Here is a 27,155-nt window from a genome sequence, read left to right on the forward strand (position 1 = left end):
AAAATAGCCTGTGAAAAAAAAAGCCGATATTTCACGACGCCCTCACTGGTTTCTTTGGGAAATGATGTCTGAGAAACGACTGCAAAAATTCTATACTGATGACGTTAACTCCCCAAATCTTGGTTGTGCTCTTGATTGGTTGAAGCAAATTTCTCGCGCGGCTCGACCAGTCAGAAGCACTTTCCAGATCTTGGTAATCACACGTCATCAGTATGGATTTTCTGTAGTCGTTGCTCAGACGTCATTCGCGGGGAAACCAGTAATGTCAGTTGTTTTATGGGGCCACGGTAGAAAGGGTTCACTCTGTCTTCTTAATGAGACATTAATTCTTCCCTACATTGAGAAACATTGTTTTAAGTCCTTAAAGATTTCTATTTGAGCTTTGGCTTAGTGTTTTATTGCTGTTTTCCATACAATTAAGCAGCAAAATGTTTAGGAGATAAGTGTTGGCTCCCCTTGATAGTCCTTCTGGACAAACTACCACAATACAAGCAAGATGACGGTGAGACTGGGATCGAGGCTCTATCGGCTCTCATTCGACTGGCTTCCATCAGAAGTTGGTTCAACTGAAGGGAGAATGTCAGCCCAGTCCCTCTCGAGCCCAGGGAGTTTGCTTTTCGGTAATAGAATCCGGAATAGAAGTAATTGTTCAGATATGGTTGTAGTATTGAGATGCTCAGAGTCTTTAAGGCTCTATCGTGATGATTATTATGCCCAAACTCAGTCAATAGAATAGGAGTCATTTAAATGGAGAACGGTTATGTTTAAGATGAGTTCTCCTGCTATTTCCTTTTTGAACTTCAGAACTGCGTGCTTATTGCAGTTTCCCGTGTTGCAACTTCTACACACTTAACGGTTCTCACTTCAAATGGAATGTGGAACCTACTTTAGACTCATTGACTTTAGTAATAGTTTTCCTGTAATTTGATAGGCTAAAAGGCGTCACGTGACTCTATCAACTATCGGGTATCAGCTTGTAAGAAGTTGCTTTGAACTGCTCCTTCTAACAGCATGCGGGCTCCAGCTGAAATGGCTATAAAGGGTGTATATAAAAAAAATGATAATAAAAACGGCGTCTCTTGCCATTCCAGTCTTTTTTACCCATTTTTGTCGCAAAGTTTAGTCATGGAGATCAAGAATTCAAAAAACAATTGCATCCTCGTGATACGCTCACATGCGCAGACTATGCTTCTATTCGTATTATTAATGTCATTTAATTTATTTTTGTTTAAGTTCTTCTTTAATATCGGCGCGCTTTTTACAGTGTATTTATGTTGACTGTGAATGAAGCGTAACATTCCCACGTTATATCTGACGAATTCCCTATATTTTTAAAGACAAAGAATAATTCTCGCGGGCAGCATATACTACCTACTTTCAGTGAATGTTCAGTCGTCAGTAAAAAAAGGCCCTATTTTATTGTTCTCTTATTAGGGTTCGTGCTTATTCAAATTTAATTATCAAAAAATTGTTTTTCTTTACTAAAAAAAATATATCTATAACCGCGAAGGCGATTAGTTTTTTTAAATGAAAGTCACGGTTCTCGAGTTAGGTAGTCAAACGTAAAGTTGGCGGGAAAATAAATTTTTTGTCAGGAAAGGCAGATAGGTCCTGCCAAGCCTTTTTTGTTTAGTGCTACAGGAGCGGATCCAGGATTTTTTTAGGAAGGGGTGCACTCGTCTCTTGCTCTACTTCAACACCCATAAACCACATAGTTTTTTTTTTTTGCAGAATACCAGTTGTATTAGCAAACCGCAGGTCATCTCAGAGGGGGGTGCGCACCCCCTGCATCCTTCCCCTAGATCCGCCCCTGTCCTATGTACTTTACAGGCAGCAATTGTCAGTTTCTCTTCAACAAAAGTGATAATTTCAACGTGCTTAACATGTATCACAACTTTCCGTGCGTCATGCTCTTTGAGGAGTCTCGGAAAAATGATTGAAGAAAAGACGATCATCAAATGATGCTCACAGTGGGGTTAATGCATGCATGAAATATGATGCCGAATGAAGTGGAACATAAATTCCTTCGTGTTAGCATTTATTTGCCTTTGGACACAAAGCTTGACTTGCATGACACATTGACAATTACTTTTGCGCCTAAAATGATAATTATGTCTAAACCTCCAGGTTATTACGAAAGATTTCCTCTTACCAAAACTGGTACGAAATTGTATAAACAACTCTAAAAGAATAGAATCGAATGACTTTTTTAGGGGTAACCAAAACACTTGTGACCTATAGATCGTTTTCAGTCACGTGGTCAGCAGCTTTGCAAATTACTTGGAACAAAAGAAAGTTTTAACATGTGAAAAGAGTTCAATTACCACAGGATTTTTTTGTACACGAACATTGCCGCCGATTCATTGTTTTGTACACAAATATGGCCACCGTGACGTCATGTGAAAACAATCTATAAGCCAGAGTTTACTTTGTGGCCGAGGGCAAACCATTTGACTGTTTACAAATGAGTATGACCAAGGTCACCAAGGCTGAATTCGGGACTACCAAGAACTGCCCCAGTTATCGGCCCGAGCGGGATTTGAAACTGTTGCGACGGAGTTGATCCATCGCCAGTTAAATCCTTGGGCCTCGCTGCCTTCCTGTAAAGAATAGAAGACATGTAATGAGGTAAACTAAGATAAGAAATTAATTATACCATTCCAGAGAAGTCACTGATAGGGTAGATATTTCTACTAAATTAACATCAATTATGCATGTCAAATTTGTGTAGCATAAAACACTCTGCTGAATCATCGTTAATTCATATATCAGTGAGCTATCGTCTGCGTCTCGCTTTGAAGAACGTTACAGCTTACTCAAAACTTGTTAAATTAGGTAAGTTATGAAGTTTTTTAACTCAGTTTATATCTCATGAAGTTCTATGTTAGCAACAAAGAAACACTTTCTATTATGGCAAAATTTTTTGTTTACTTTGTCGCCAAAATGATACATTATGCAGCTAGATAATCACAACAGGCGCAAAGGGTAGCTAGTTACAGAGAAACTCAAAAGGTCCTGAGAAGTCTTTTCAGATGTCTTTTTATATCAATCACTTACCGGCGGTGTGTTATGCTTCTCGTACTTTTTTTACTGCGAAACTGTTTGAAATCTCTACTGAACTTATTGATTATACGATTGGGTTGTATCACTAAAGTTTTCGCGCCATTTTTGTTTTCACTAGAAACAGTGTGAGGACCCTGAGTTTTAGTTCTAATAGTGCCCAAAATCAAACATCAATGACAAATATAAAATTAGTAAAAAAAAACAGCATTATTTTTAAAAAAGAAGAAGCAATGGGATTTTATTTCAGTAAAATGACTACACGCCAGTAATGTTCGTGAAGCACAGACCAAACCTGTAAATTTACTTCGTCTCTGTCTCATTTCCTACAGTCAGCGATCAGTTTTGCAAGATGAAGGTCATTTATGCCATACTGCTAGTTGGAGTTGCCTTGACGTTCTGCTCAGCGGCGAGGTACGCTTACCGCTCAAGGCCGCATACACGAGACGGTAAGTGAGACTTAAATTTCACAGAAACGCTGATTCATGCAAAGAAAACAAATTCAATTACATTGTAACGTCTTGTATGTCTTTACAATCTATTCCTTATTTGGAATTTTTCGCGTGACCAATAGACATAAAAAATTTGAAACTAGAGCTGTATAATTTTCAGAAATTTCATTCAGTAAGGACTCTAACTTTTCATTTCAGTCCTAAATGGTGATATCTTGAGCAGGTTTAATTTCAACCTGTAATAGAGCTTTGTATGGAATGACAAGACTTTGCCTTCCGATTAAAGTTTAATCTCTTTCAAAAGAAAAAAGCTCTTCATTATAGTTAGGAAAAATAAAATCATTGATTATGACATAAACTTTGAGGGTTGTAAGGCGAAAGGGAGACATTTAACGACGGTTTTAAAATTTCAAAATTTAAGAGGGTTTGTATTTATACGTTAGCTAAAACTGCGTTTTTTCGAAGGGCATTGTTTTCATGTTTACAGAAAGTTTTTCACGAGACCGAATAAAGCAAAGTGATGAAGAGGGGTGAAGGAAAGACCCTGACTTGTCCCCAGTCGTCTTCTTAACGCGCACGGTGCTCTCCTCCTTCCTATCATAACCTGCGCGCAAGAAACGACTGGTCTCGAGTCAGGAAAAGACCTTGGGAGGGAGATAGGGAAGTAAGGAGTAAGGCAAGACAGTTTGTCAGATTACACAAGCCAAGATTTACCCTGTTGCCTTGAAGAAGTAAAAATAACTGCAAGTATGGTAAAAGCAAAGAATTATTTAGCCTGAATTTCATCCGATTGCTTCGAGTCATTTTCTCCTCTCTGTAATAACGACTCGAAGTAATCGGATGAAATTAAGGCTAAGAATTATTGCAACTAGATAACCGCTAAAACTGCATACATTTATTGGGACACAGCCTCAAGCAGCGTTGCCGTGAAAGGATCTTTTGTGTAATGTAAGACTTTTCACATTGACCGTTTGTTCACAGATCTTGAAATCTGTGGAGCTTGCCATGGTGACATAAAAAGCGGCTGCCCCTGCTGGTATGTCGACCTGTGCTCCGAATGCTGTGGAAAGGACAATAACTACAAATGTACTTCCAGTGACTGTAAGTATTTTCAATACCCTTTGGAACTGAACCATTAGTCTATAAGTATTACATGCTTAGATGCTATGCTCAAATCTCCTTAAAATACTTTTGTATTTTAACAATGAAAAAAACAAACGCAGTTTGTTATATTATAGAATCCGTTATAACAAGAAGTTAACGTTACTGTTAACGTGATGTCGAAAAGCAGTCATTGGTAAGGGCAAGCGAATACACAGAATGCAGAGAACCAAATGTAATGTGGCGTTTGCCGTGCCTATCGGGGATTTTCGAAGATGTATATTTTAAAACAATCAGTGGTCTAACAACCGTGCTAAGCCTGTAGCAGTTAAGTCAGGTGCAAAAACTGAGAAAAGAAGGCTTCTACCGCAAACAGTAGAATGGAGTAAAACATTAAAAGGTCAAACCTTCGTGTAGGGTCAGATCAAACACAAAAAGGAGCTTTGATTTTCGCGTTCAGTAGACACTGTAACGGCTGTTTTTATGATTTTATATTCCAGGCGACAAATCACAATCTGAAATGCCGGATTGGGTCCAACGCTGCAACCCAGGTAAGAGAAAAGTTTGATCAGTTTCAAAGTAACACTACAGTTCTCAATCAAATCCAGAGTTAAAATCAGTCAGTCGCGATTACAATTAAACATTTTCACACGCGTGTGTGACCGCCTCTTCCAGGATTAAAAAAAATATGACACATCAGGACGCCGAGAATACCGGGACTAACTGTCATTGCTTTTTCCTCAGCAGTGTGCCACATACCATGATGTCTGTCCGCCAAAACCACGGGAAATTGGTTTTCTTTACCCTGTCTACGGTCATAATTTGATCTGACTGTTATAAACATTTATTCATGGTGGTGACGAGGAATAGAATTCAGTTTTTTATTTCGCCAACTTCAATTTCAAAATTATTTTTTTCTTTCTCTTTCAGCAAAGAAGTGATCAATGAAACAGCCGCCGGTATACACTAAGAGCTGGCTGAGGGTTTTGCTGACGGAAAGCCCCCACCTCATAATTTGTTTTAAAGTTTAGGCTAACACGTGCTTAACCCTTTAAGCCCTAAGAGTGATCAGCATCAAATTTCTCCATGTAATATCACTGCTTTGTAAAACACAGTGGTCATGAGAATTAAGGACATGATCACACAAGATTAATCTAATTGATACTTCAACAAATTCTCCCCACTACTTCTATTGAAAACGTATAGGGATAACAAATGAGAATTTGAATTTTGATGTTAGGGTCTAAAGGGTTAAAACATATATGTGACTGAAGTTATTTTTTGTAAGTAATAAATCTGATAAACTGAAATAATTTTTCTCTCGACTATTCGTAGATTTAGGCAATAATTATAATTTTTCCAGCAGCCTCGTTTCCAGGCAATAACCGCTTTCGTTGCGAGGCAGCTCCTTTGTTTATGCCGAATGAACTGAGAAAAAAAAGATAATGGCGTTCACGGCTATCCGAAAACGAAAGAGCTGAATTTTTGAACCGAAGAAATGCAAGAATACAAAAAAAAAAAAAATGTCACTCGATGGATGTTACCTAGCTTTTGACGAGCCGATCTGCAAGAAAAAACCGATCTATTTATACAAGAGCCATAATGGCTCTTGATTTAGATCCTAAAACTGTGACGAGAAACAGGCTAATGTTTAAGAAAAGTCAAGGAAGAGAAAAGGTTGTTAAGAACTAAGAATATTTTGAATGAAGATGATAAAACAATTATTGAACTCGGCTTTCGTATGACGTGAAGAATTATGCAGATCTCGGCCAATCCTTTTCCGTCTCATTCAATAACTATAAAATAAGTAACGCAAAGGCAGATTAAAACCCCCTTATCTGAGCACGGCTGGTTCGACTGACTCAAACTCCCACGTAGACGTTCTTAGGGGTTCCTCACGCGTTCTCACCCTTCGCTGTAATTGGGAGTTATTTAATAACTTAAGGACCAGAAAGCCGTATTGTGTTTTCAATTACCATATAATTTTTTTCATTTAGAAAGCAATGTAACAAGTTTTTTAAATCAAAGAAGCAAACTTACTTGGTATGGGGACAAAAAAGACCCCGCACCTGCCGCCTGACCGAGCTCGTGTAAAAGACTATTTATTCGAGCAATATTTAATTGCCCCCATATTACGCCAAGATCTTGTTATTCTTTCTTGACAGACCATCATATAAAATTTGCAGAAGACAAAAGTTAATTAACATGTATAACATTGCTTTCCATAACAACGAGCCCTGCAAAACTTTCCTGTTGACTTTCCTGTCTGCCAATCGGTAAAATAGTCTAAGAAGACCCACAGGTCACGTACACCTGCCTTAAATAGAATGGGCTTAAATTCATTTATGCATTTTGTGAATTAGATTGCTGTAGGACATATCTTAGAATATCTAAAAAACGTCTCCTCGTTCATATATCCAGAAATATGTTGCGGCTAGGATTTTGTGAATGGTTTCAGAACCGATTTATGGACTCTGTGACATGTTTTTACCGAATTTGTCATTCTTGACCAAAACATTTTAGCCGCAAATTTTAACTCGATCGACTTAGGACAGCTGACTCAGCACCTGTCAGTGTCCATTAAGACCTTCTACAGTAGTGCAAACCATTTCCATTCGGAAGTTGTGAGAACGGCCGAACCACATCTCAAGCAGGTCTGTATTTCAAGCGTGGACAACTTTTACGACTGGGAGCGGCGAGCAAGGATACAAAACTCATTTGGTGAGTAAAACATTGCTCATTATATTGTTATCATTCAGTTATTAAAGTATTGTTCATTTGTTTCACATATAATGAGTAATCCTCGCCGAAAAAATGGTGCTAAGTCGTCTAGCCTATTTTAAAAAGGAAAGAGTCAAAGGCCCGATGTCTAACTCCTTAAGATACTAGTAAAGTTTCAAAGTTTGAACAGCTGAAATAATCATCACGGACTGCGAAGACTTGTCACAACACTACCACCAATATAAAGTGCATTAATTGCATCTTACTTTGAGTTGCTCATTGTTTCAGATATCCCATAAAGAATTCTTCTATTGATTACATGTGTTCTACTGAAACACCTTGGCTCAAATAGTAGTCGATACCCACTGTTTTTTCCCTCTGATCTCGTAAACAAAAAGTCTTGAAAGTACGAACGGAAAGGCTTGCAACAGTTACAATATCACACAAACAAAACAAACGCTCAAGTCGTATTTTTCGCGAGGTGGCATTTTAAACTGTTATATAGAAATTATTTCACGACACTGTGCAAGGTAAAAACGTCAGGAATAGAGAGGTTACACGAGTCATGATTAAAAACGTACGGAAATATAGAAATAGAAATAGATTGCTATATAGCCTGATTTCCGACTACGACCGCGCTGCAAAAATGACCCAGGGATCTGAACGATCATGCTCTGATAACGGGGGAACAAGCGTTAGAAGGGAACTGAAGACTGTCTACGATTGCTGAAGATCGTTTCCATTTACATGTACTAGCTGCGATCACTGAACGCCGGCGAACGCGGTGATGATATGGAAACCGGCCTTTCTTAACAAAAAGCGCGAATTGCAAACTTTTCGTTTACCAATTGCAATAACGCAAAAAGGCAAAAAGCAGATAAAAGCTAAAAGTATAATAGGAATTGTACTTGCTAATAAACCAGCATAGGGTTCACCAATTTGCAACAAACGCGTAGAGACGTTGTATTTAAATTTGTTTTTACACCTTAAAAACGCCTACGCTGCGAATGAATGCATCCTAGAGTCAATTTTTTTAATAAGCCTTATTAATTCCTCTCATTGGCTTTTTCCTTTTTTCATTTTTCCTTCTGACATTTTTCTGGGCAAAAGTTGAGTTCTATTGTGGTTGACGGGATAAATTGGCAAGTAACTCCAGTTCAAGAAACCTAGCCTCTGATGGTTCTACATTAACTACATTAGTTTCGTCTGTCAACGCCTTCGGTAAATCACACAATGACTTTCGCGGCAATCACAACACTTCCCAAAACCACTCATAAGATTTCCACATTTGACACGGGCGAAACATCGTCAAATTACTCCAAAAAAATCTCGCTTTCTCCACACACATAGTCGCATGGAAACTATTCTCCACTCACACAGTCGATTTATTCAAAATCCCGGATATAAACCAGTGGTCGAAAAGGAGACATGGTGTCCCCACCTTTCCAAACAATTTTTTACTAAGTCTTTGCCAGGCCTGGTCAGAAATCAGCATCAATTTCCATCTCGCCGAACAGACTTCACCACTAGAACCTACTTTGTGAGGCCAAATACTTTTTACTGCCAACAACAAAGCGTGTTTATTTTTTTATCAGTCAAGAATAACAAGGTCAACTTCTGATAAGCAGTTTTAAAATCATCTGCGCCAGCCGAATTTTCCAAAAACGAGCTGTAAGTCTGAGTTCATAACTCTAGGAAGATCAAATTGTCAACACCTGCCTTTAGAAAAAAAAAAAAATGGAATTGCGCATTTTCATTGGAATCCTAATCTTGGTATATTATTCACGTTTCAGTTAAGCCAGGATCTCCTGTGCAAGGCCTGATTGCAGATTTGTTGAATCTACTGTATCAGCGCGCTACAGAGAGGATGTGAGAAACTACCAGTTAACAAGCATAATCTACAAGAAAAAGACATGGTTTCACCTGAGCAAGTTTGGCCCGAGCCATTCCCAGATTGGCCAAAAGCCATTGATGATTGGGGCTGGATGTGGCCAGCTCATATCTTTGGATTTGGCATTCTGTTCGCTCTGTTAACGTTATACGCATTGTACCGTCTTTATCGATTTTACCAGGCTGCCTTCGTGAGACAGAGGATCCATTTACTGACTGTCAATCTTGAATTGTTTATCGCGGGACTGGGGCGATCCCTCGGGCTCTTTTGGGATCCTTACTTTTCTAGCCGCTCATCGTTTGCCAACCAAAACCTAATTCTTTTGATTTCTTGGGGGGTGGCTACCGCATGTATCACTTCAGCATTAAGCATAATGCTTCTTATTTTCTTGCAAACCACCAAAACCAAACTGGGATCACCGACACTACGAAACTTAACTTTCTTAACTATAATGACGCTTTCGAATATCATTTATATGGTCATGACGAATCTGATTGTACGCTTCTACCCCCAAACTAAAGTACTGATTTTCACGTGCCACATTACTTTCTCTCTCTGGGGTCTAGCTATTTCTGTGGGTTATTTGGTCGCAGGCTCAAGGATGTGGAGAAATCTCAAGCCTACGTTACAAGCTCGCTACGCACACAGGCATGATCAATGCTTCCTTCGTGATGCGCGAAGATTGAAGCGGCTGTTTTTCCTCATGGGTGCTGCATCTGTTTTCGGTGTTGCCAAGTTTGCCTTGTCTTTATACGTCAGTGCTGGCGAATTTGGAGTCTTCTCAGACGAACGCTACGCTAAACACTGGCCATGGTTCTTCATACAAACAACTTTCAGAATACTTGAGCTTCTACTGAGTGCTTTGGTGTTTCGTATCGGGGTCAAAGGCCGAAAAGATTGCGATCAGCGCGTCATCTTTGCGAGAAAAACCATTGTTGAAAAACCAGTTAAAGCGGAAACGGCATCATAATACGGCCTATTTCAGTTTTCACTAAGCACTGACGCGCTCGTTTCACGAAGAAAATTTTCATCTTTCTCATTAACTTATCACGTTAAAATTTTCCAAAATATTTCAGAGAAACAGTATAGACAGTGAATGAATAAGTGAGATTATGGATCTGTAGATTTCTTCGCACCCTTTTACGATATTGGATGCATCATGAATGGTGGATCAATGGTAGTATAATATGTTAAGGGTTGCCCGCAAGGTGGCTCCACTAGGTTTTGGGGCGGCGGGGCGGGGGGGGGGCAATACCTCTAAAGTTTGACCATTACCTACAAGGCCATTAACAGAAAAAAAAACTGTTACCATAGCTGTATTCAGATAAAGATGAAAAACTGATTTATGATAAGTGAAATATCAACATTAGAGTTGTCATGGCAACGAAATGACGTCATGATCTGTTTTACTCATAGATGTTCGTAGACAAATTCTGTGAGGGCGATATCGACATAGAGGTGCATTTTCAGTGGTAAAATACAGCGATAACTGACCCACAATCGTTATAATTAATCAATATCTTTAGACTAGTAGTACTTGTAGATTACAGAGTGCGTTCGAGGTAGTAATATCTTGATTGCATGAGTACGAAAATGCCAGAGTCTATATTCCATGATACTTCTAATTTCATTTGAACAAGTAGACAACTTCTCGCTCTTCGCCGATCGGCATTTCTCACGAAAAAGTCATGCAAACTATATAAATATCCGGTCACCTCACGAACCATGTGTGGTCATCACGCAATTTCTTTCAATTCCACAAGACGCCGAAAAGGACGAAAAAGATCACCGCTGTAGCACAGGACAACCAAGAATATTTTGCACTCTCCTTACGTCGAACGCACGCAGAAACATACTCGAGGGGACCCAGTCCACTCTACTATCTTTTGCAAAAAGTAAGAGCTTCGAAAATTCCACAGGCCACTTTCACGATGACGACACTGGACTACAACTACCAGAATTTATTTCATTTTTGCTTTTTATTTAACTTTGTCAATCTCGCTGAGGTTTAAAAACAATAGTCCTAATTTGCCCCCCAAAAAACTAGTGGTTGTAGTTGAATGACGTAATCACGCAATTGTCCTATTTTACCTCACAGTAGTTTCAATCTATTTGAACACGTGTATGAACACCTCATGGGTATAGTATCAGCTGATTATCACAGAGAAGGATTTGACTAGCATACGTTCCGAAAATTTGTTTAGTTTTCTAATTTACAAGAGCAACTTTAATTAACAAGGTAACCACAATTTTCCTGCCTTTGAATCACAAAATGTGATTTGATTCACCACGTTGCGTCCTGATTAGAAAGAAACAAAGATCCATCTACCCTGGTCGCCTTAAGATAAAAAGAAAATAGACCTCTGAAAGTACTTTGAATTTTTCAGCTTTATTTTCTTTAAAAATCTTCTGCTATTATAATACATCTGACCAGTACAATTTGAAATTACAGATAACCAATACTAGGTAACGATGCGACTGATCTGTTTTTAATTTTCTTAACACCGAAGGCACACAGCTGATCTTTAGTGGAATGGGAACTTTACCGTAATAAGTGAGCTGTTTAATTACAAAAATATTCGACTATTATACTCCTTCTGTGAAAAGGGTGCAGCTTTGCAAGTAGTCTTTGAACTAGGAATAACGATGCGAGCACATGTTTTATCAGAGCCTTGTACTATAAATCATGTATCTTGATGTCTTTCGAAAACGTGATCAAACTTAAAAACAATGCATGATCAAGAAAAACAAATAAAACACAATTCTAAATAAACTGTTTCAGTTGCTGTTCATCAATGCTGCGATGAGATGACCACGTCGTTGCCCGAATAGAAAAGAATTTTCGCTAATTTTTTAATTATAATTGCAGATTTTTATTGTATTTAAAAATTTCTGTGGACTCAGGGACCAGGGTGTTGGCCAACGCACGTTAATTTCGTCTCGTACTCTTCACCCATTTCCTGCGCCATAAAGTACGGTTCCCATGCGTTATTAAGATGTTGTTTGCTTGTAGCTTGTGGGTTTTAAAAGGGGAGAGGTAGAAGGTGTGGTTTCATGTCCGGGTTTCTTGTCGTTAACTTAACTTCACATGGATCTTCCGTGACTCAGCATAATTCAGAGTGGCCAATATAAGCTAAGAAGTAGTACTTTTAAAACAACAGCCTAATGTATCTACATACATGTCATTTAACGAAAATGGCTTCGTAAAAAGAGATATCGCATGTTCTACAAATTTCACTTGAACCAGTCAAGGTCATCATCATCGTCATCATCGAATAATGGCGGAGGGACAGCTCGCGGAGGTGGAGAATCCTGTATTTAAAAAAACAACAACAACAACAACCCCTTAATGAGAATCTAGCTTATGCAGCTTATAAAATGGTTCCCAACAAAATGAAACCTATTTCATTCGTCGAATAGAGCCCTTAGTCTTGTCGTGCTCTCGCCCGTCTTTTTTTGGCGAGGGGTGGAGGGCACCGCCTACATCAGCTAAGCTAATCTAACCAATCAAAAGAGATGCTTTGAATCACGTAAGCCAATCAGAAATCGAAGCAAATAGATGAACGGGCGCCATTCGCGGGGAAGTAAGCGCGGGAAATCTATTTTGTCGGAATTAGGCGAGGGATTTTAATTAATTTAAAGAATCAAAATGTGTAGAAGTACCGAGCTGCAGATGCAGAACAAACGAAACTAAAGACAATCAACTGAAAAAACGTTCTTAATTTGAGGATGAAATACGACAACTGAAATAAAAATTTATTCAGCGGTTTCAGTAACTGGAAGCCTCAAAGCCAGCAACACTGCAACACTAAGGCAGCAACTTTCCACTAATAGGTTGATCGACTCTACACGCATTAACTGACGTCATAGCTATGGTTGGCGTGAAAAGGTGAATGAGGATAATCGCCAAAATGTCAATAACAGTGACATGTAAATGAAACTACCACAAAACGAGCGAAACAAGAATCTAACATGTGGGAAACAATTTTTACACTTTTGAGACCGCTACGCTGAAAAGTACAAAGCTTCTCACCGGTTTTTCCTCTTCTTTCTTTTTCGTCAATGAGCCAAACGTTGCTTCTACATCGTCATGATCGTCATCACTAAACAATCTAAAAACATACAGAAAATTAACTTACGACTAACCCTTTGCAAATGATCTCTCCAAATCTAAAATAGACAGGGAATTAACGTTGAATTACCCCCCGGTAAATAATCTTCTCAACCTGAAGAGACAGGGAATTAATTTAGAACTAACCCTTGGGAATTGACTTAGAACTAACCCCTGGGAATTGACTTAGAACTAACCCCTGGGAATTGACTAAGAACTAAACCCTTGCAAATGATCTCCTAAACCTGAAGAGACAGGGAACTGACTTAGAACTAACCCCTTGCAAATGATCTTCTCTCAAGCACATGTTTTTCGCCCAGTCAACGGGGAGCTGTGAAGGCCTGCGGATTTGTTTGGGGTTACACATTTCCTGAAGCATTTTTACGACAAAAAGGCCTCATGCAGGAAGCTTATCGGAAGGGAAGGCGCCTTGAGGCCCAGCAAAGACAGCACAAGAGTAAGTGAGTGAGTAATGAGAACAGAGCAAACCCTTGAGTTCCAAATTTTACCCTGGACACTTCAATTGAACCCCCACCCCCCCTTGGGGTTATCCTACTCTCACACCCCTTGGGTTACGGTGAACCCCTCAAGCTTTAAGAACGCCCCGTTAATACAACAAAATGTTTTTTCTGCCACGAACAAAAAGTCATGTCATTTTCGTTTGGAGAAGCCACAAGTTACTTTCTTCACACATAGACCACTAAATTCTACCAGCTGAAATGTGGCCTCGTTTTACAGGAAAAAAATATCAGAATAAACTGAAGAGAGCTACAATGCAAAATACTCACGATTTCAATTTGTCTTCACTAATGCTTTGATTCGTGTCTTTTTGGACTTCTGAAATAAAAATTAGCACTTATAAAAACGTGATTGGTTTGTAAACTTTTATTTAAGGCGGGGAATTACCTGAACTGTCTCTACCCAAATAAGATTTTCATTCTCCCGTTCATTCAAGCCGTTCTTTACCGCAAAGACTGATCGAACTATTTAACGCTGCAAGACCTATTTACCTTGGGTTCCCTGTTCTTTCGTCACTTGCTCTTCCTTTTCTTCAGCTACTTTGTTTTTTTCCTCTTCCTCTGAAATTGCAGACGAAAATATATCCTTACTTTCGTCTGGCACTGGTTGTGCAGTGATTTCAGGGCTAGTTTTATCTACTTCAGTTGTAGAGGACTCCTTATCTGCTTCAGCAGAAAGTTCCTCGAGAGAAGGTACATCTACAAGATTCCCTTGCAAAAATTCATCCTCGGAAACATTGTCTGTATTATCAGTGTTTTGTTTTTGTGGTATTTCCTCATTTGATTCATCCAAAGCTAGATCAGCGTCTACTGACTTGGTTTCTTGTTTTATCTCTTCTTCAAGTTCTTTTTCCTCTGCTTCATCCACTTTCGGTCCACTTGAGTCTTCTTCGTCTTTGTATTCTCCACCATTTTCTTCCTCAGTGCCTTCAATTTGTGTTTTATCATTAACTACTTTGCCCACATTGTTAGTATCTTTTTCATCGTCCTCTTCTTCGTCGTCGATTTCATCCACACCTTGTTTAACAGCTGGATATTTCTCCGTTACTTCCAGTTTGTCTTCATCTTCTCCTTCGCTGTGATACTTCCCTTCGCTTCCTAGTTTCTCATCCTCTTTATGCTCCTTCTCTTCCTCCTCCTCCTCTTCCTCCTCCTCCTCTTCTTCTTCTTCTTCTTCTTCCTCTTCTTCTTCGCTCTCTTCTTTCTGCGCAGTTTCTCCACTCATAAGTTTTATCGTTACCTCCTGCATAATGTAAACATCAAACAGCATTATGAGTGCGATTTCCGATAAAAACAATAATCAAGAATCTGTATAAAATCAAGCAACTTACAATACATAATAAACACTTAATCCAGGGGAAACAGTTAATTTTGCTTTCCGAGTATTTCATTAACAATTTGAAGAAGTTTTCAGAGAGACCAGCCATTAAGTGATTTGTTTTATAACCCAAGAGGGGTGACTTCCACGTGTTCAAATTTATGAAAGTTCATCTCGGCGCACAGTCAACATTCGCGTCGGGAGCTTGAGTAACGACGACGAAGACGACGGCGGCGACGGCAACAAGGTCGGCAAAAGAGCAATAGGTTTAGACTGGAAAAACAACAACTCTGCATGTGCACGCTTTTTTGTACATTTCCTTGCACGACTACGATGTAAAACTGCTTAATTTCGGGTTTTGTGGAGGACGTGAGCACAAGACAACGACTTTCTTTTTCTTTTCCTCGACTTCGATACAGTCTTTTAGAATTCAAGTCCAGTAAAAATTGTAAACATTTGACGAACTGAACGAGATGGAATAAGCGCGATAAAGTTGGAAGCAGGCCGAATTCACTTTTTAAGTAACTTTTACGTAGCCGTCGCCGTCGTCGCTGTTTAAGCTCCCTACTAACAGTGCACTGTTTCAGATTTTGCCCGCTCAGAGACTATTGGCGGGAAAATGTTTTATCGTTCGATGTCATGTGACCATGAAGTAACCAATGATAACGCACGCTTTTCGGGTGACATTTCAGCTGTACAACAATGAGAGATGGTCAGTGAATAAATGAGGAGGATGTTATCTTTGTAACATCACAAGCTAGAAAAAAGAAAGTCCGCTGACGGGATTATCGAAACAAAAGCATTTCAAAATATCGCTGGGGCTGGTGAACTGGCAGCACGCTGAGGGACCAAGCCAGTTTACTCATTTTGCCCTTTCACAGTGCTTTAATCTGACCATAAAACATCCCGCTCAATAAGAACGAAAAGAAATGAACTTAACTGATAAATGATCTTGGTGAATTACAAAGACCAAAACCACGAAATAACTTTTCTTATGGCTTGCGAGCAAGTTCTTGATTCGAGGGATGTGGGCGGGAGTTTTCTCCCCAGCCCAGTTCCCACTCTTCAAGAGCTTGGCATATACATTTGAATACTTCAGTGTCCAGGTCAGATAAACTTGTTATCAAACTAAAGAAATGCAAGCTAGTAGCATACCTTGATAGTTTTCAGTATAACTGTCATTATATCCGAGCCCGTGTAACTTTCATCTGCCTCAAATTCGTTCCTTAGCATGTAGAACACTGTATTCATTATACGCTTTATCTGAGGAATTGACACAATCGTTAATCGTTCGTACTAGAAATCCCCAAACATTGTTCGGTTAGCTTTAGATCCCATCGGCCTAAAACACCTTGGACATCTTATGAAGTTTACCCGACGTAGTATTCCTTATTGCTTCCACACTAAGTCTATATATCTATAATACAGGGGAAACCGAACCGGTAAGGAAAATCCTACGTTGTGTAAACTTAAAAGGCATCCAAGGGGTTTCAGGTAGATGGGATCTACCGCAAACCGAATCTTTCAACCAGTTGTGAGCTTTTTAAACTTGTACAACAGTACTGCGTTGCACAACTCAGCCTCTCACGACGCGGAGTTTTCCAGTAAGCAAACGAGGAGGCGATGCTAGCAGGTACATGTAAGTTAGACAAAAAGTTTCAATTTTTTGGTGTTCTGCTGTTCACAAGCGAGATTTCCTGACAAACGTGAAGGCGCAATTGTTAGTTTTCTTTTCTCTCAAAGAACACCAAATTATCGTCACAAATTCATTGCTTGGAATATATCTCCACGTAAGATAAGAAGAATTACAGCCACTCTAAAGTTATTAAAAAGAGCTTGAATCTTTACTAAACGATGTTCTCCTTGACGTCACCATCGTGGTTCCTTAAATGGACTATGTCTTACAAGTGCTTTCTTTTTAAAAAGCTAAAACTTGTCTTCACATCAACTGAATTCCAAAAATAATGGTCCAGTTTTGTTATTTAAGACTATATTTAGTCATTGAAACGGTTTCCTGTCGTCTGGTGCAACAGATGGCAGGGATGGAAATGGATTGAAACTTGAAAAAGTTGGTGTTAATGTTATGCCTGCAAAAATCACCACAAGATGTGCCCCTTGATGAAATTTCTATGATATCTTCTTCATAGCTCTACCAGCGCATTTTGTGTATGGCTTAAGGCACAAAGTAATGACTTCACAACAGAATTGACATAAAACAGCAATATACCTTCAAACTGAGAGCTGTCAATAGAAAAACCACTTGGGACTCCCTCGCATGGATCTGACCGCACTTGGTGCCGGCATCGTTGACTGGTGCGAGTTTTTAATTGGTTTAAGGGACTGTGTTTGAGTGCTATGATTGGGCAAAACGCTTTCTGGTCGCCAGTTGAAAATAAGTCTAAGAAGTGAAGCCTGGACACGACCCTTTTAAAACCTGCCTGAAATTTCTGATACGTGGAATATTTAAAGAGCGTTTGTTTCACCGCTAGTTTACACAAAAGGCGCAAGGATGAGCGCAAGCACATGTGCAGGCGAACAGAAATTGGGTTATAATTAGTGCGTTTTTCTACGACAATATCCCAGGCAGAGCCTTTAAACAGTCTTTGTTGAGGGGGATAGGGTGAGGAGAAGGTGACAAAGAGCAAGCTATCCCAGAGAGGCATTCCTGAAATATATTCGTCTGCTTCTGTTGTAAGTGCAGTCTAGTCCAAAAGTAAACAAAACCCTGACTTACTTCATCAGTCAAGTTGACAGGGGCTTGTTGCTTATCGCTGCCCGCCTGTTCTTTCCCTTCCTTCAAACCTTTAGCGTAAGCTTCTGACACAGCGGATTCGCGCTCCTGAGGGAAAAAATGTAAAACGTCAAGCACAGCAAATTAAATATTCCCTAGGTACCATGAAACACCAAATACTCAGAGTAAGGTTACAACAAAATGTAGGGATTGCGTGGGTGAAAGAAAAACTAACGCAGATGCAGCAAAAACAAACCAACTAAGCAGTAAAAATTCATACGCAAGTTATTTGAAAAACCGACCTCCTTGCTTTCTCTTCTCTACGAATTCTGATCACACACAGTTCATGGATTTCAAATAGTCTCAACTTAGTGTTACTTGAAATAATTGCATCCACAGTCGAATTTAGGGCCTGTTTACATGGAGGTGGAGGACCCCAGGTAGGCGGGGTAACCCACTTAGGTGGGGTATCCCGTCTGTCCATATATATCTCCCATTTTAATTTAATCCCATTTACATGATAGGTGGGGTAACCCGTCGCATGTTACCTAACCTATCTGGGGTCCCCCACCTCCATGTAAACAGGTCCTTAGGATCTCTTTAGCAAGATGTTTCATCAATTTAGGTTTCTGGGAAACTGCCTACCTACCCCTCCCCTAAGCCAACATTAACACTTAGCTGTCACTTAGGGCAAAACGTTGGCTTAGGGGAGGGGTAGGGGGGCAGTTTCCCTGAAACCTAAATTGATTCGATCTTTTTCCAGTTATTGGTCCAAAAACAAAGGAAAAGCCAGGTTGTTGTTACAGTACCTCCTCAGCTGATGCAAGTTGTTCCTCATATTGTTCTTTCATTTTCAGTGTTCTGGAGCGCACCTCTTGATACTGTTGATATCAAACAGAAGACAATGGAGAACCTAAGTTACACGTTGGACCAATCACGAATAAAGCAGTTACTTTGGCCAATCCATGAATCAAACACAAGTTAAACAAAAAAAACTCTCGCTGGCCCCTTCTTCGCAACAGAAGAAGGAGTGTAAACTTAAATCATGTTTCCGCAAATTAGTTTAAAAGCGCACGATAGTTGTTTTTACTCATTTCAAAATGTTTCCAACGTCGTGCTTATAGCTATGTTCCCGTCGAGTGGTATTTTTGTCTCTCCTTGCCATGTTTTTTAGGCAGTAAATCGGTTCTTTCGTCTTCTCATAAAGTCTGAAATCTTCCGCTATTTTCTCCAGCTCTGCACTGCCAAAAAGCGCTGAGCCATCGCGTCGCCTGTCACTTTTTCTATCAATATCAGTACACTTGACGTCAATTATGTTGATATCAGCAGGCATCACTTACATTTGGTCACCACTAGCTGATTATGAAGAATTAGCCACAGGAATTTAAGTCAATCATAAACTGAGGAATACTTTGAATGAACAATAAAAGCCAGAAAGTCCGCGTTATTTAATCGGGGATAAAAAAATTAATATTCTAACCTTAGCCTGAAGTGCATCTAGCTCCTGTTTTGAGGATTTTAGTTCTTCCAACTCAGAATCTTTATTACCTTGCAAAGATTGTAGCTTTGTATACTGTTGAACAAAAACAAATAACATAAAAAAGTGAATGCTTTGAACCCAGGGGTTATCTCATAAGTAGGTGGAATATGATCGTTCGGGTGAGTGTAGTCCTGTTGAAGATGACTACCGCACACATTGTCGAAACGTCAGTCAATGTCAACAACAGTTCTATTCAGGACAACACTCAACGGGATAATCATATTCCACCTACTTATGAAGACAAAAAATATTGCCTCATGATAATATGACCCTCATAGTATCATTGTTTTGCTGTATCCCTTGGAAGACCATGTTCTCTTTCTAATATCCCGTAAGCACCACTTCGAAATGAAGTTCCCCTCCCCGATGTAGTTTAAGCCCCGCCTTTTAACTGCTGGTGTTTCACTAAAAAAAAACTAACCTTTTCTTGTATTCCTTCAAGATCTTCTATTTTTTCTTGGAGGTCTTTAATCTTTTCATCTTTGGCGTCTTCACTCGCCTTTGCTGTAGAATACTATCGCGGAAGCAAGAAGGAATTACAGATCAAGGGATGTCGATTTCAAAATAGTTTAGTTTAGTTAGATCAACAGGTTGGGTACCAGACTTTGAAGCGGTAGGCCCGGATTCGATTTCCGGCCGGACCAACGCTCAGGGTGTTGAAATAAGTGAGAAGAATGTGCTGTCTTCGCGCTGACATCTGCAAATGCTGGTTAGACATTTGAGTCTTCTCGAATTAAGATGAAAAAACCGCACCCTGGTCTCACAGCACTTTCAGTGATCTGATTCTCGAGTGAGGTGAAAAAACCCACAATGCTTTGCAAAAAGAGTAGAGGACATAGACACTGGTGGTGTGGTCCATCACTCGTAAGTTGGGTGTGTAAAGAAGGGGTTGGAATCAACTGGGAGGCAAAGCCTGTTTCGTCCCTCACCAAAAACCAAATAAAATAAAATCATGTTCCAGTTGGCAAAAGGAATGTGAATACTGGTAACACGTTTTTAACATGTCTTAATTATAATTTCTTGTACCAAAAGTGCAATGCTAACCTTCCCTTGAAGCTCTGCAAGTTTCATGTTTGCCTCTTCTTTTTCATCTGTAACCTCCTGGAATCTTCTTTTCCATTTCTCCTCCGCTTGGGCAACCATTTTATCTGCCTTCTCTGTCCATCTTTTCTCAAGGTCCGATTCAGCTTGGGCCACCTACATATCAGTCAACAAAGGTGTTTTAGCCTTTTTTCCGGCTTCCCTCCAGGATCCCAGACGTCTTGAGTTAGTGTTAATAAGAGCGATCATTTTCTCATCATCTCTCACAAAAAAAGTGTCGTTCAACGCTTGTAAGCTCCTCCAAGTCGCTAACACTTGTTTAAAGTAAAGCTCGCACCTTTGCATTTTCTTCACAATAGAATACCTCAAGAGTAACGTTCCTTTCGATGAATAGCTTAAGGCCACTTGTAATTCCAGTACAGCGTAATTTGATATGGTAGCAGTCACTGGAGACAGCGCTTAGGACTGGGAGATTAACCTCAAAGACAGAGGAGTCCTCACATCAACAGACACAGGCCTGTATTAACTGGCCTCAAGTGATCCTTGAATGAGTGATGCGCTACTCTTGAGGAAGGTTTCACCCGCCCTCAAGTTAAATTCTGACTTAAGTGTGGAAGAGGTTTTTTTAAACTAAACGTATGTCAGGGGCTTGAGGCGGGGAGGGGGGGGGGGAGGTGGGCAGGTTGATTTCTTTCCTATTCCAGTCTTTGACTATCCATAAGAAAGAAATCTGTCCTCAGTAATACTCTTGAGGAAGGTGTCGCCTGTTCCCCCGCCTCCCCCGTCTCCAATACTGGCTTCTGCATCTTTACTTGAGTGTGTGAGAGGTTTTTAAACCAATAGCATATTAGCTGAGGCTAAAATTTTCTGAGGAAAAATCTTCCCCAGTTGGAACGGGATCTCAACCACTAGGCTTGAAATGAAGCCAAATTCTCCAGGTAATACATTTCCTTTAGTATTACAAGTGAACTTGCTTCAAGATCAAAACCTTTTGTCTCTCGAGATAATTTCCTTTCTTCACAGCAACTTTATCTTTGAAAAGCAGTGAGTAAATTCTAAGTTCGCCGATTGCCAACCGGGTTACTCTAAACTACCACTCTACAAATTGGCAATGTAAATTTTGTTTCTCACCTGTTGGGCTGTCACTGTTCCGCTGCTTTTTTGCTCTTTTCTATGTTTTTCTTTTAAGAAAATAATCTCCTCCTGTTAAAGAAACACGAGGAAATCGTTTCAACAAAAGCAGGCAATTATAAACTGGAAGGAAAAAATGAAGAATATCAAGCCATTACATGTGCATTTATTGCTTCATTTTATCAGCTGGATAGTTGGAAAACAAAAGAATTAGAGAAAATGGTTTTAAGTCAGAAGTCGTTTAGAAGTCGTTTTAGTTACCTTCTTTCAGATAAAGCTTTAGCCAAAATCAAGGAAATTTGCCTAAGGCAGGTATTGACAGTAGAGAGGTTAAGCACCATGTTTACATCAAACGGCAAAAGCGAATTTGTACCACGTGACCAAGTTTCCCCCATTAATTGCCGTTTACTGTTCATTTTCTACACATGAATGAATAGTTTCACCTAATTTTTAACTCCATAAGAATTGTCTTGAGCTGTTTTTATCTGCTCACATTCTGCTTTGAGAAATTCTCAACTTGAATCTGACCACCATGCTGGAGTGTAGGGGACGCAATGGGACAAGACAAAAAAGTTTGGCGTCCTTTTTAAAAATGGTAATTTCCTTTTGTTTGTCTTTTCCCAATGCGTATCTTGCTTTCCAGTACGGCGGTTTTGTACCACGTGAATGAATAGCTACAAAGAGCCTATTTAATCGCTTTTTTTAACTACACATGACTGGTCACCACCTCCCCCCTCCCCAACCCTGCATACAAAGTGTATGTACAATTTTGCTTCAGTTTCAACATTGCATAGGGTGGGGGAAGGGGAACTGAAAGGCATTTGTAAAAAGATGCACTGCTTTATCAGGGACTGAAGGAATAAAAACAATGTCACGTGGTCTCTGAGGGGGCAAATAACACATAAAAGCTCCCAATACAACCAATCACGATAGAGTTTGTTTATTCCCTTAAAATGAGAAAAAAGTTTGAATCACGCAAAATGTACAGATAGAGTTCTGCCAAGGTTTACATCGGGATATCCAGGCTCATTATAACCCCCCAAAACGAGGCAATCATCACCTCCATCTATATTTTGCTCTCTTAGAAACCGTATGACATTGCATTTATCCCTTTATCCTTACAGTTGCGAAAAGATCAGGGCTGTTATCATACATAAGGTTTATAACCACCTGCCTAGATTAACCCCCACCCCACGCCCCCTCCCATGCTCCCTTTGGCTAGATTTTTCGAAAAGAACTTGCGCGAAATGATGGTGAGGTTTCAACAAGCGGGATCAAAAACGTCCAGGAAGAGGTTAGTTTCTAAGGGAACAATGGTGTTGCGACAGCTGGAGAGTGAAAGACAAAGAACTGCTCCTGTTACCTGAGTTGACATGAAAACCAAATGTATGACTTAAAACATGACTGTGAATGTATATATACCGGTAGTTTCACACTTCCCCTTGAAGTAAGGCAGAGGAAATGAAAGAGAACATTAAGTCTTATCTATTAAAATACTATGAACATCTTTAGAAACCACATCCACTCACCTCTTGCTGAGACCGTAGCTCCTCAAGTTCGTCTTCAAACTTTTTCTTGTCCGCTGCGTGTTTTTTTTTCCGCTCGCCCAGAGTCTGCTCAACAACAACATTAATTAATACATACACTAAAAGTGATTTTCTTTCGCGCACGCTCTAGAAAACAACTAAATGTCCATGCACTCTACTTGTTTATTATCAAGTCGATATTGATAGATACTATTCATAACAGCCCGAAATAGGAAAATCATTTGTTACGTGAATATAATATGAACAATGATCTAAACCTTTGAGGTTGATATTTCTCTTTGCCTTGATGTTTTCTACTTCCCTCTCAAAGAGTGAGCTCTTTGTTCCACAGAACATCTGAATGACTATTTGTATGTCAATATTATGAAAGGAATTACTCTAGTGTCGGACCTGTTCCATGTTCTCACCTTTTCTAAACTCTCCTTTTCGTGTTTTAGATCATTGAGTTCCTCTTCGATGTGGTCAACTTTGCTTTCTAGTCTTTTCTTTGCTTGCTTTTCTTCCTTAAGAGTTTTCTTCAGTTTCTCAGTTTCCTCAGTACTTTCTACAATTAAACGAGATAGAGGAATTTCAATTACAAATCACTTACCTGACTGTAGACCAATTCGACTGGCCGGTACTTAAAATTTCGCAATCAAACAAGCTATCCAAAACTGAGGAATACTGAAGAGTTTTCCACTATCCTGTTATAGTTGATGTTTCCTCAGAAACACCACCAATTTTTCATCTTAAAAAAGTGGTATAATCACATAAACGATTGTTGCTACTGCAAATCTCTAACTGTCATCACTGTTTCTCGTTAGGATACCTCACACACATGCAATTCCCTGACTGGTTTCAGCGTCATCAGTTTTGTTTAGTTTTACTGAAGAGAAATTACTTGAGCCACGTTACAAGGATTTGTATTAATGTAACTAATGGACAAACCGGGAGGGGGTGAAAAAGGAATGCATGTGGCTGAGATCCGGAAACTACAGACCCAACCTTTTTAGAGATTACCTCAATATTAGGGAACAGAAAAGTGATTTACAATGCTCAGAAATGATCTTTGCCTGCAAGTAAATAAATTTGCTTTGACAATCTGACGTTGACATTTAACAACTAAAACACCAGAGCCTCGCCGCTTCACCCTGAAGCAAACTAACCTGTGTGTGAGTCTTTAGTGTGAGTCAGTTCGTTTTTGTACTTGTCTGATTCTGCAGTCACTTTGCTGAGCTGGCTGCTAAGCTCTGCTTCTCTCTGGCGAAGAGATGCCACTTCATTCTGGAGTGATGCTAAGTGCGTCTTAGCTGTTGTCAGTTCACCACTCATTGAGATCTTCAAAGGAAATCAAGTACTCATTAAAGTGTGACGATTATGCGAAAAGCCAACTTCGTAAAGTCACGACAAGTGAAAACCATATAGATTGCTAAAAAATCGCAGCATGTGCTTATTCCTAAATACAACATCATTGTTATCTTGAACTTTTTATCATGGTTTCTAAAAAGATCAGTTTACAGACTTTCTTGAATTTTCCCTGATAAAATAGAATTTTCCCGACCAATAAATACAAAATGCAAGATACAGTAGCAGCCTCTTGTCTTACCAAGTGTAAATTGCAGCCGTTGTTTCCCTTTTCCCCCTCCTCGTTTATGAATCAATTGAGTCTTAAAAGGAGATAGTTTCCCTAATTTTTTATTAACGAAAGACACCTTGAGATCACAGTGACCTGGAATGGTATTAAATCAGTGGTTATTATTTTGTTTTGTACCTTTTCTTGCTCTAACGACAACACTCGGGCTTGCGATTGCGCTGTGTTGACTTGCAGCGAGTCACTTCTCTGTTCCAACATCGTGTTGCTTTGTTCCACAAATCTGAAAAACAATCATCATCATCACCTTCACGACCACCACCACCAATCATTATCAATATCAATACCATGACTGCCATCCACATAGTCAATAGTCTGACGGTGGTCAGCACCTCAGTTTTTCAGTTGCTTATGATCAGCTGATTTATGAATGGAAAACAAAACTACTAGGTCTACTAAGCACGATACTTAGTTGCAGTTAGATACCTCTGATTTTTTTGTAGTAACTCTGAAATCTTGTCGTTTAGCATCTCAATCTTCCTCGTTTTCTCAGCACTTTCAGCTTTGAATTTCTCGTTTTCCTATTAATAAGGCATTAGAAATACAAGCATTCACAAAATGACTTTTTACGCTGAACAGTAAAGGACTGATGTTTGGAAACCATCCTTCTTAATGAACCGAATAGTTCGTGAACCTAAACTCTTAAGTGTAAGAGTACTGCATGCACGAATACCATACCTTTCCACCTGCGGAGGAAATTTTATGGTGACGGCATTTAAATGAGAGCTCGAAAACGTAGGAGAACTTTCACTGATATAAAGTGTCATGGCGACTTCGTCTTTCATGACACTAATTCAAACCGGCTTACAAATGACTTAAATTAGGGCGGATTAAAAAGTTTCTCGATGCGACAAACAAAAAAACTCTCCCCTAAATCTGTCTATGCCATTCTTCTGCGGCTAACCTGTAATAAAAGGTCCAAAACTTAAAGGCATTTGCTAAATGTTTTGGATTTTGAGCTCTTTCGGGAGTCAAATAATTAATGGAGACAGATCCTCTGACTTAATTATTTCTGTACATCCCTGATCTACGCTATCGCTCAGTTTATATAAAGCCATGAAATCGTATCTTTGTACTGTCAGTGCTTGTCTCGGCGATCTTATACATTACCTGCGCTATTCTGGTGACATTGTGAACTAAAACAGAAGCCTCTAATGCAGCTTGTGGATTACCAAAAGCACCAATTCCTATCTGACCAGCTGGAGTTAAGGGTCCAGCTAACTGAGATGAACTTTGGAAATGACGTTCAACCTGTAAAGATATTTGTAATACAACATTGAGAAAGATGCCACATTCGAGTTCACGAAAAGGATTCGAACCTACCGTAACGTCCAACAAGTCCCACCAAAGTCAATAGACCTTTTACTTGCCTCCTGTGATCCTCTATTTCACTATACTATGGGTAACACATAGTGGGGTTTACGGGTTATTTGCAGGAAGGTGAATTTTTACTTTAGAGCTAATTCTCTGTTCTACAGTTCTACCAATATCTGACAAAAAACAGGGGCTCATTAGATTGACAATTTTATTCCTATTTGTGGTGGGGTGCAGGGTTTCACTGTGACAGGATTCTCAGACTTTATCGCTTCTTTTATTGGCTATTACAATGTTGCACAGAGAACTGAGTCGAAAGTCATCCCTCAAAACAGTCCCACAGTGCAATTCGAAAAACACTGGCCCAGTCCCAAGCGCGGCCTCAAAATGGCCAAAGTTTCCAGGTGATACTCAAGAGCAGCAAAGCTGGAAGAACCCAAAACTCTCAAAGCCAGCGAGGGGTCAAACTCTACCATTACATTACCAGGAATGTATCAAGGATTTCTTAAGTCAACACATAGAGTTGCAGATGTTAAAACAGTGTAAACCCAGTAAATTCTTTACTTTAACTGTACTCACCTTATTAGAAAGGTCGTCAATCTTGTCTGACAGTTTGCCAATAGACATGCGGATCTCTCCTTGCTGTTGCCGAGTCTCAGCCATAAGTACAGGGACCATGGCATCACTAGCAGTGGGCTGTGCCGGAGGGGGTGGCGGAGGGGGTACAGAATATGGAGGGGTAATAAACTGTGGCTGGGGACCCATCATGGGATATCCCATGCTACTGGGAGCCGGAGGCTGAAAGAATGGCACAAGGAATGGAAAGTACACTTAGCAAAATCGTTAACAATGGAAGTAAAATACTCACAATGTAATTTTGGAAAACTTACCATTTACATGGGAAAACCGGAAACTACATTTACGGTTAGAAAATCAAATGGTTCACGCCTATCCGTTTCAGAAACCTCAGAAAATATGAGCTGTGATTTGAGGCGAATCTATTTTTGCACTCTTTTTAGTCTGTTCAGCTGACTTGGATATACTTTGTG

General features: G+C 39.6%; 2 protein-coding genes across 5 annotated transcripts in view; one reads left to right on the forward strand and one right to left on the reverse strand.

The window, feature by feature from the left end:
• Nucleotides 1-6,559: 6,559 nt before the first annotated feature.
• On the forward strand, nucleotides 6,560-10,435 carry LOC140937607 (uncharacterized). Its single transcript, XM_073387153.1, has 2 exons — nucleotides 6,560-7,334; nucleotides 9,128-10,435. The coding sequence occupies exon 2, from the start codon at nucleotides 9,248-9,250 to the stop codon at nucleotides 10,193-10,195; it is 948 nt and encodes a 315-aa protein (XP_073243254.1). The 5' UTR covers nucleotides 6,560-7,334; nucleotides 9,128-9,247; the 3' UTR covers nucleotides 10,196-10,435.
• Nucleotides 10,436-11,595: 1,160 nt separating this feature from the next.
• The window catches only part of LOC140936534 (uncharacterized), a 34,779-nt gene continuing 19,219 nt past the window's right edge, over nucleotides 11,596-27,155 (reverse strand). For all 4 annotated transcript variants that reach the window (XM_073386022.1, XM_073386021.1, XM_073386024.1 and 1 more), the window contains 18 exons: nucleotides 26,686-26,904; nucleotides 25,903-26,043; nucleotides 25,219-25,313; nucleotides 24,913-25,015; nucleotides 24,308-24,479; nucleotides 23,570-23,706; nucleotides 23,145-23,228; nucleotides 21,616-21,687; nucleotides 20,488-20,640; nucleotides 19,865-19,957; nucleotides 19,384-19,476; nucleotides 18,713-18,784; nucleotides 17,907-18,011; nucleotides 16,328-16,435; nucleotides 14,347-15,097; nucleotides 14,125-14,173; nucleotides 13,259-13,337; nucleotides 11,596-12,537 (listed from right to left, as the gene is read on the reverse strand). In XM_073386022.1, the coding sequence (XP_073242123.1) occupies nucleotides 12,460-12,537; nucleotides 13,259-13,337; nucleotides 14,125-14,173; nucleotides 14,347-15,097; nucleotides 16,328-16,435; nucleotides 17,907-18,011; nucleotides 18,713-18,784; nucleotides 19,384-19,476; nucleotides 19,865-19,957; nucleotides 20,488-20,640; nucleotides 21,616-21,687; nucleotides 23,145-23,228; nucleotides 23,570-23,706; nucleotides 24,308-24,479; nucleotides 24,913-25,015; nucleotides 25,219-25,313; nucleotides 25,903-26,043; nucleotides 26,686-26,904 (2,604 nt within the window). In that variant the 3' untranslated portion in view covers nucleotides 11,596-12,459. The remainder of the gene's footprint in view (nucleotides 12,538-13,258; nucleotides 13,338-14,124; nucleotides 14,174-14,346; nucleotides 15,098-16,327; nucleotides 16,436-17,906; nucleotides 18,012-18,712; nucleotides 18,785-19,383; nucleotides 19,477-19,864; nucleotides 19,958-20,487; nucleotides 20,641-21,615; nucleotides 21,688-23,144; nucleotides 23,229-23,569; nucleotides 23,707-24,307; nucleotides 24,480-24,912; nucleotides 25,016-25,218; nucleotides 25,314-25,902; nucleotides 26,044-26,685; nucleotides 26,905-27,155) is intronic.

The sequence above is a fragment of the Porites lutea genome, chromosome 5, assembly GCF_958299795.1.
Source record: "Porites lutea chromosome 5, jaPorLute2.1, whole genome shotgun sequence".
In the NCBI taxonomy this organism is placed as follows: Eukaryota; Metazoa; Cnidaria; class Anthozoa; order Scleractinia; family Poritidae; genus Porites; species Porites lutea.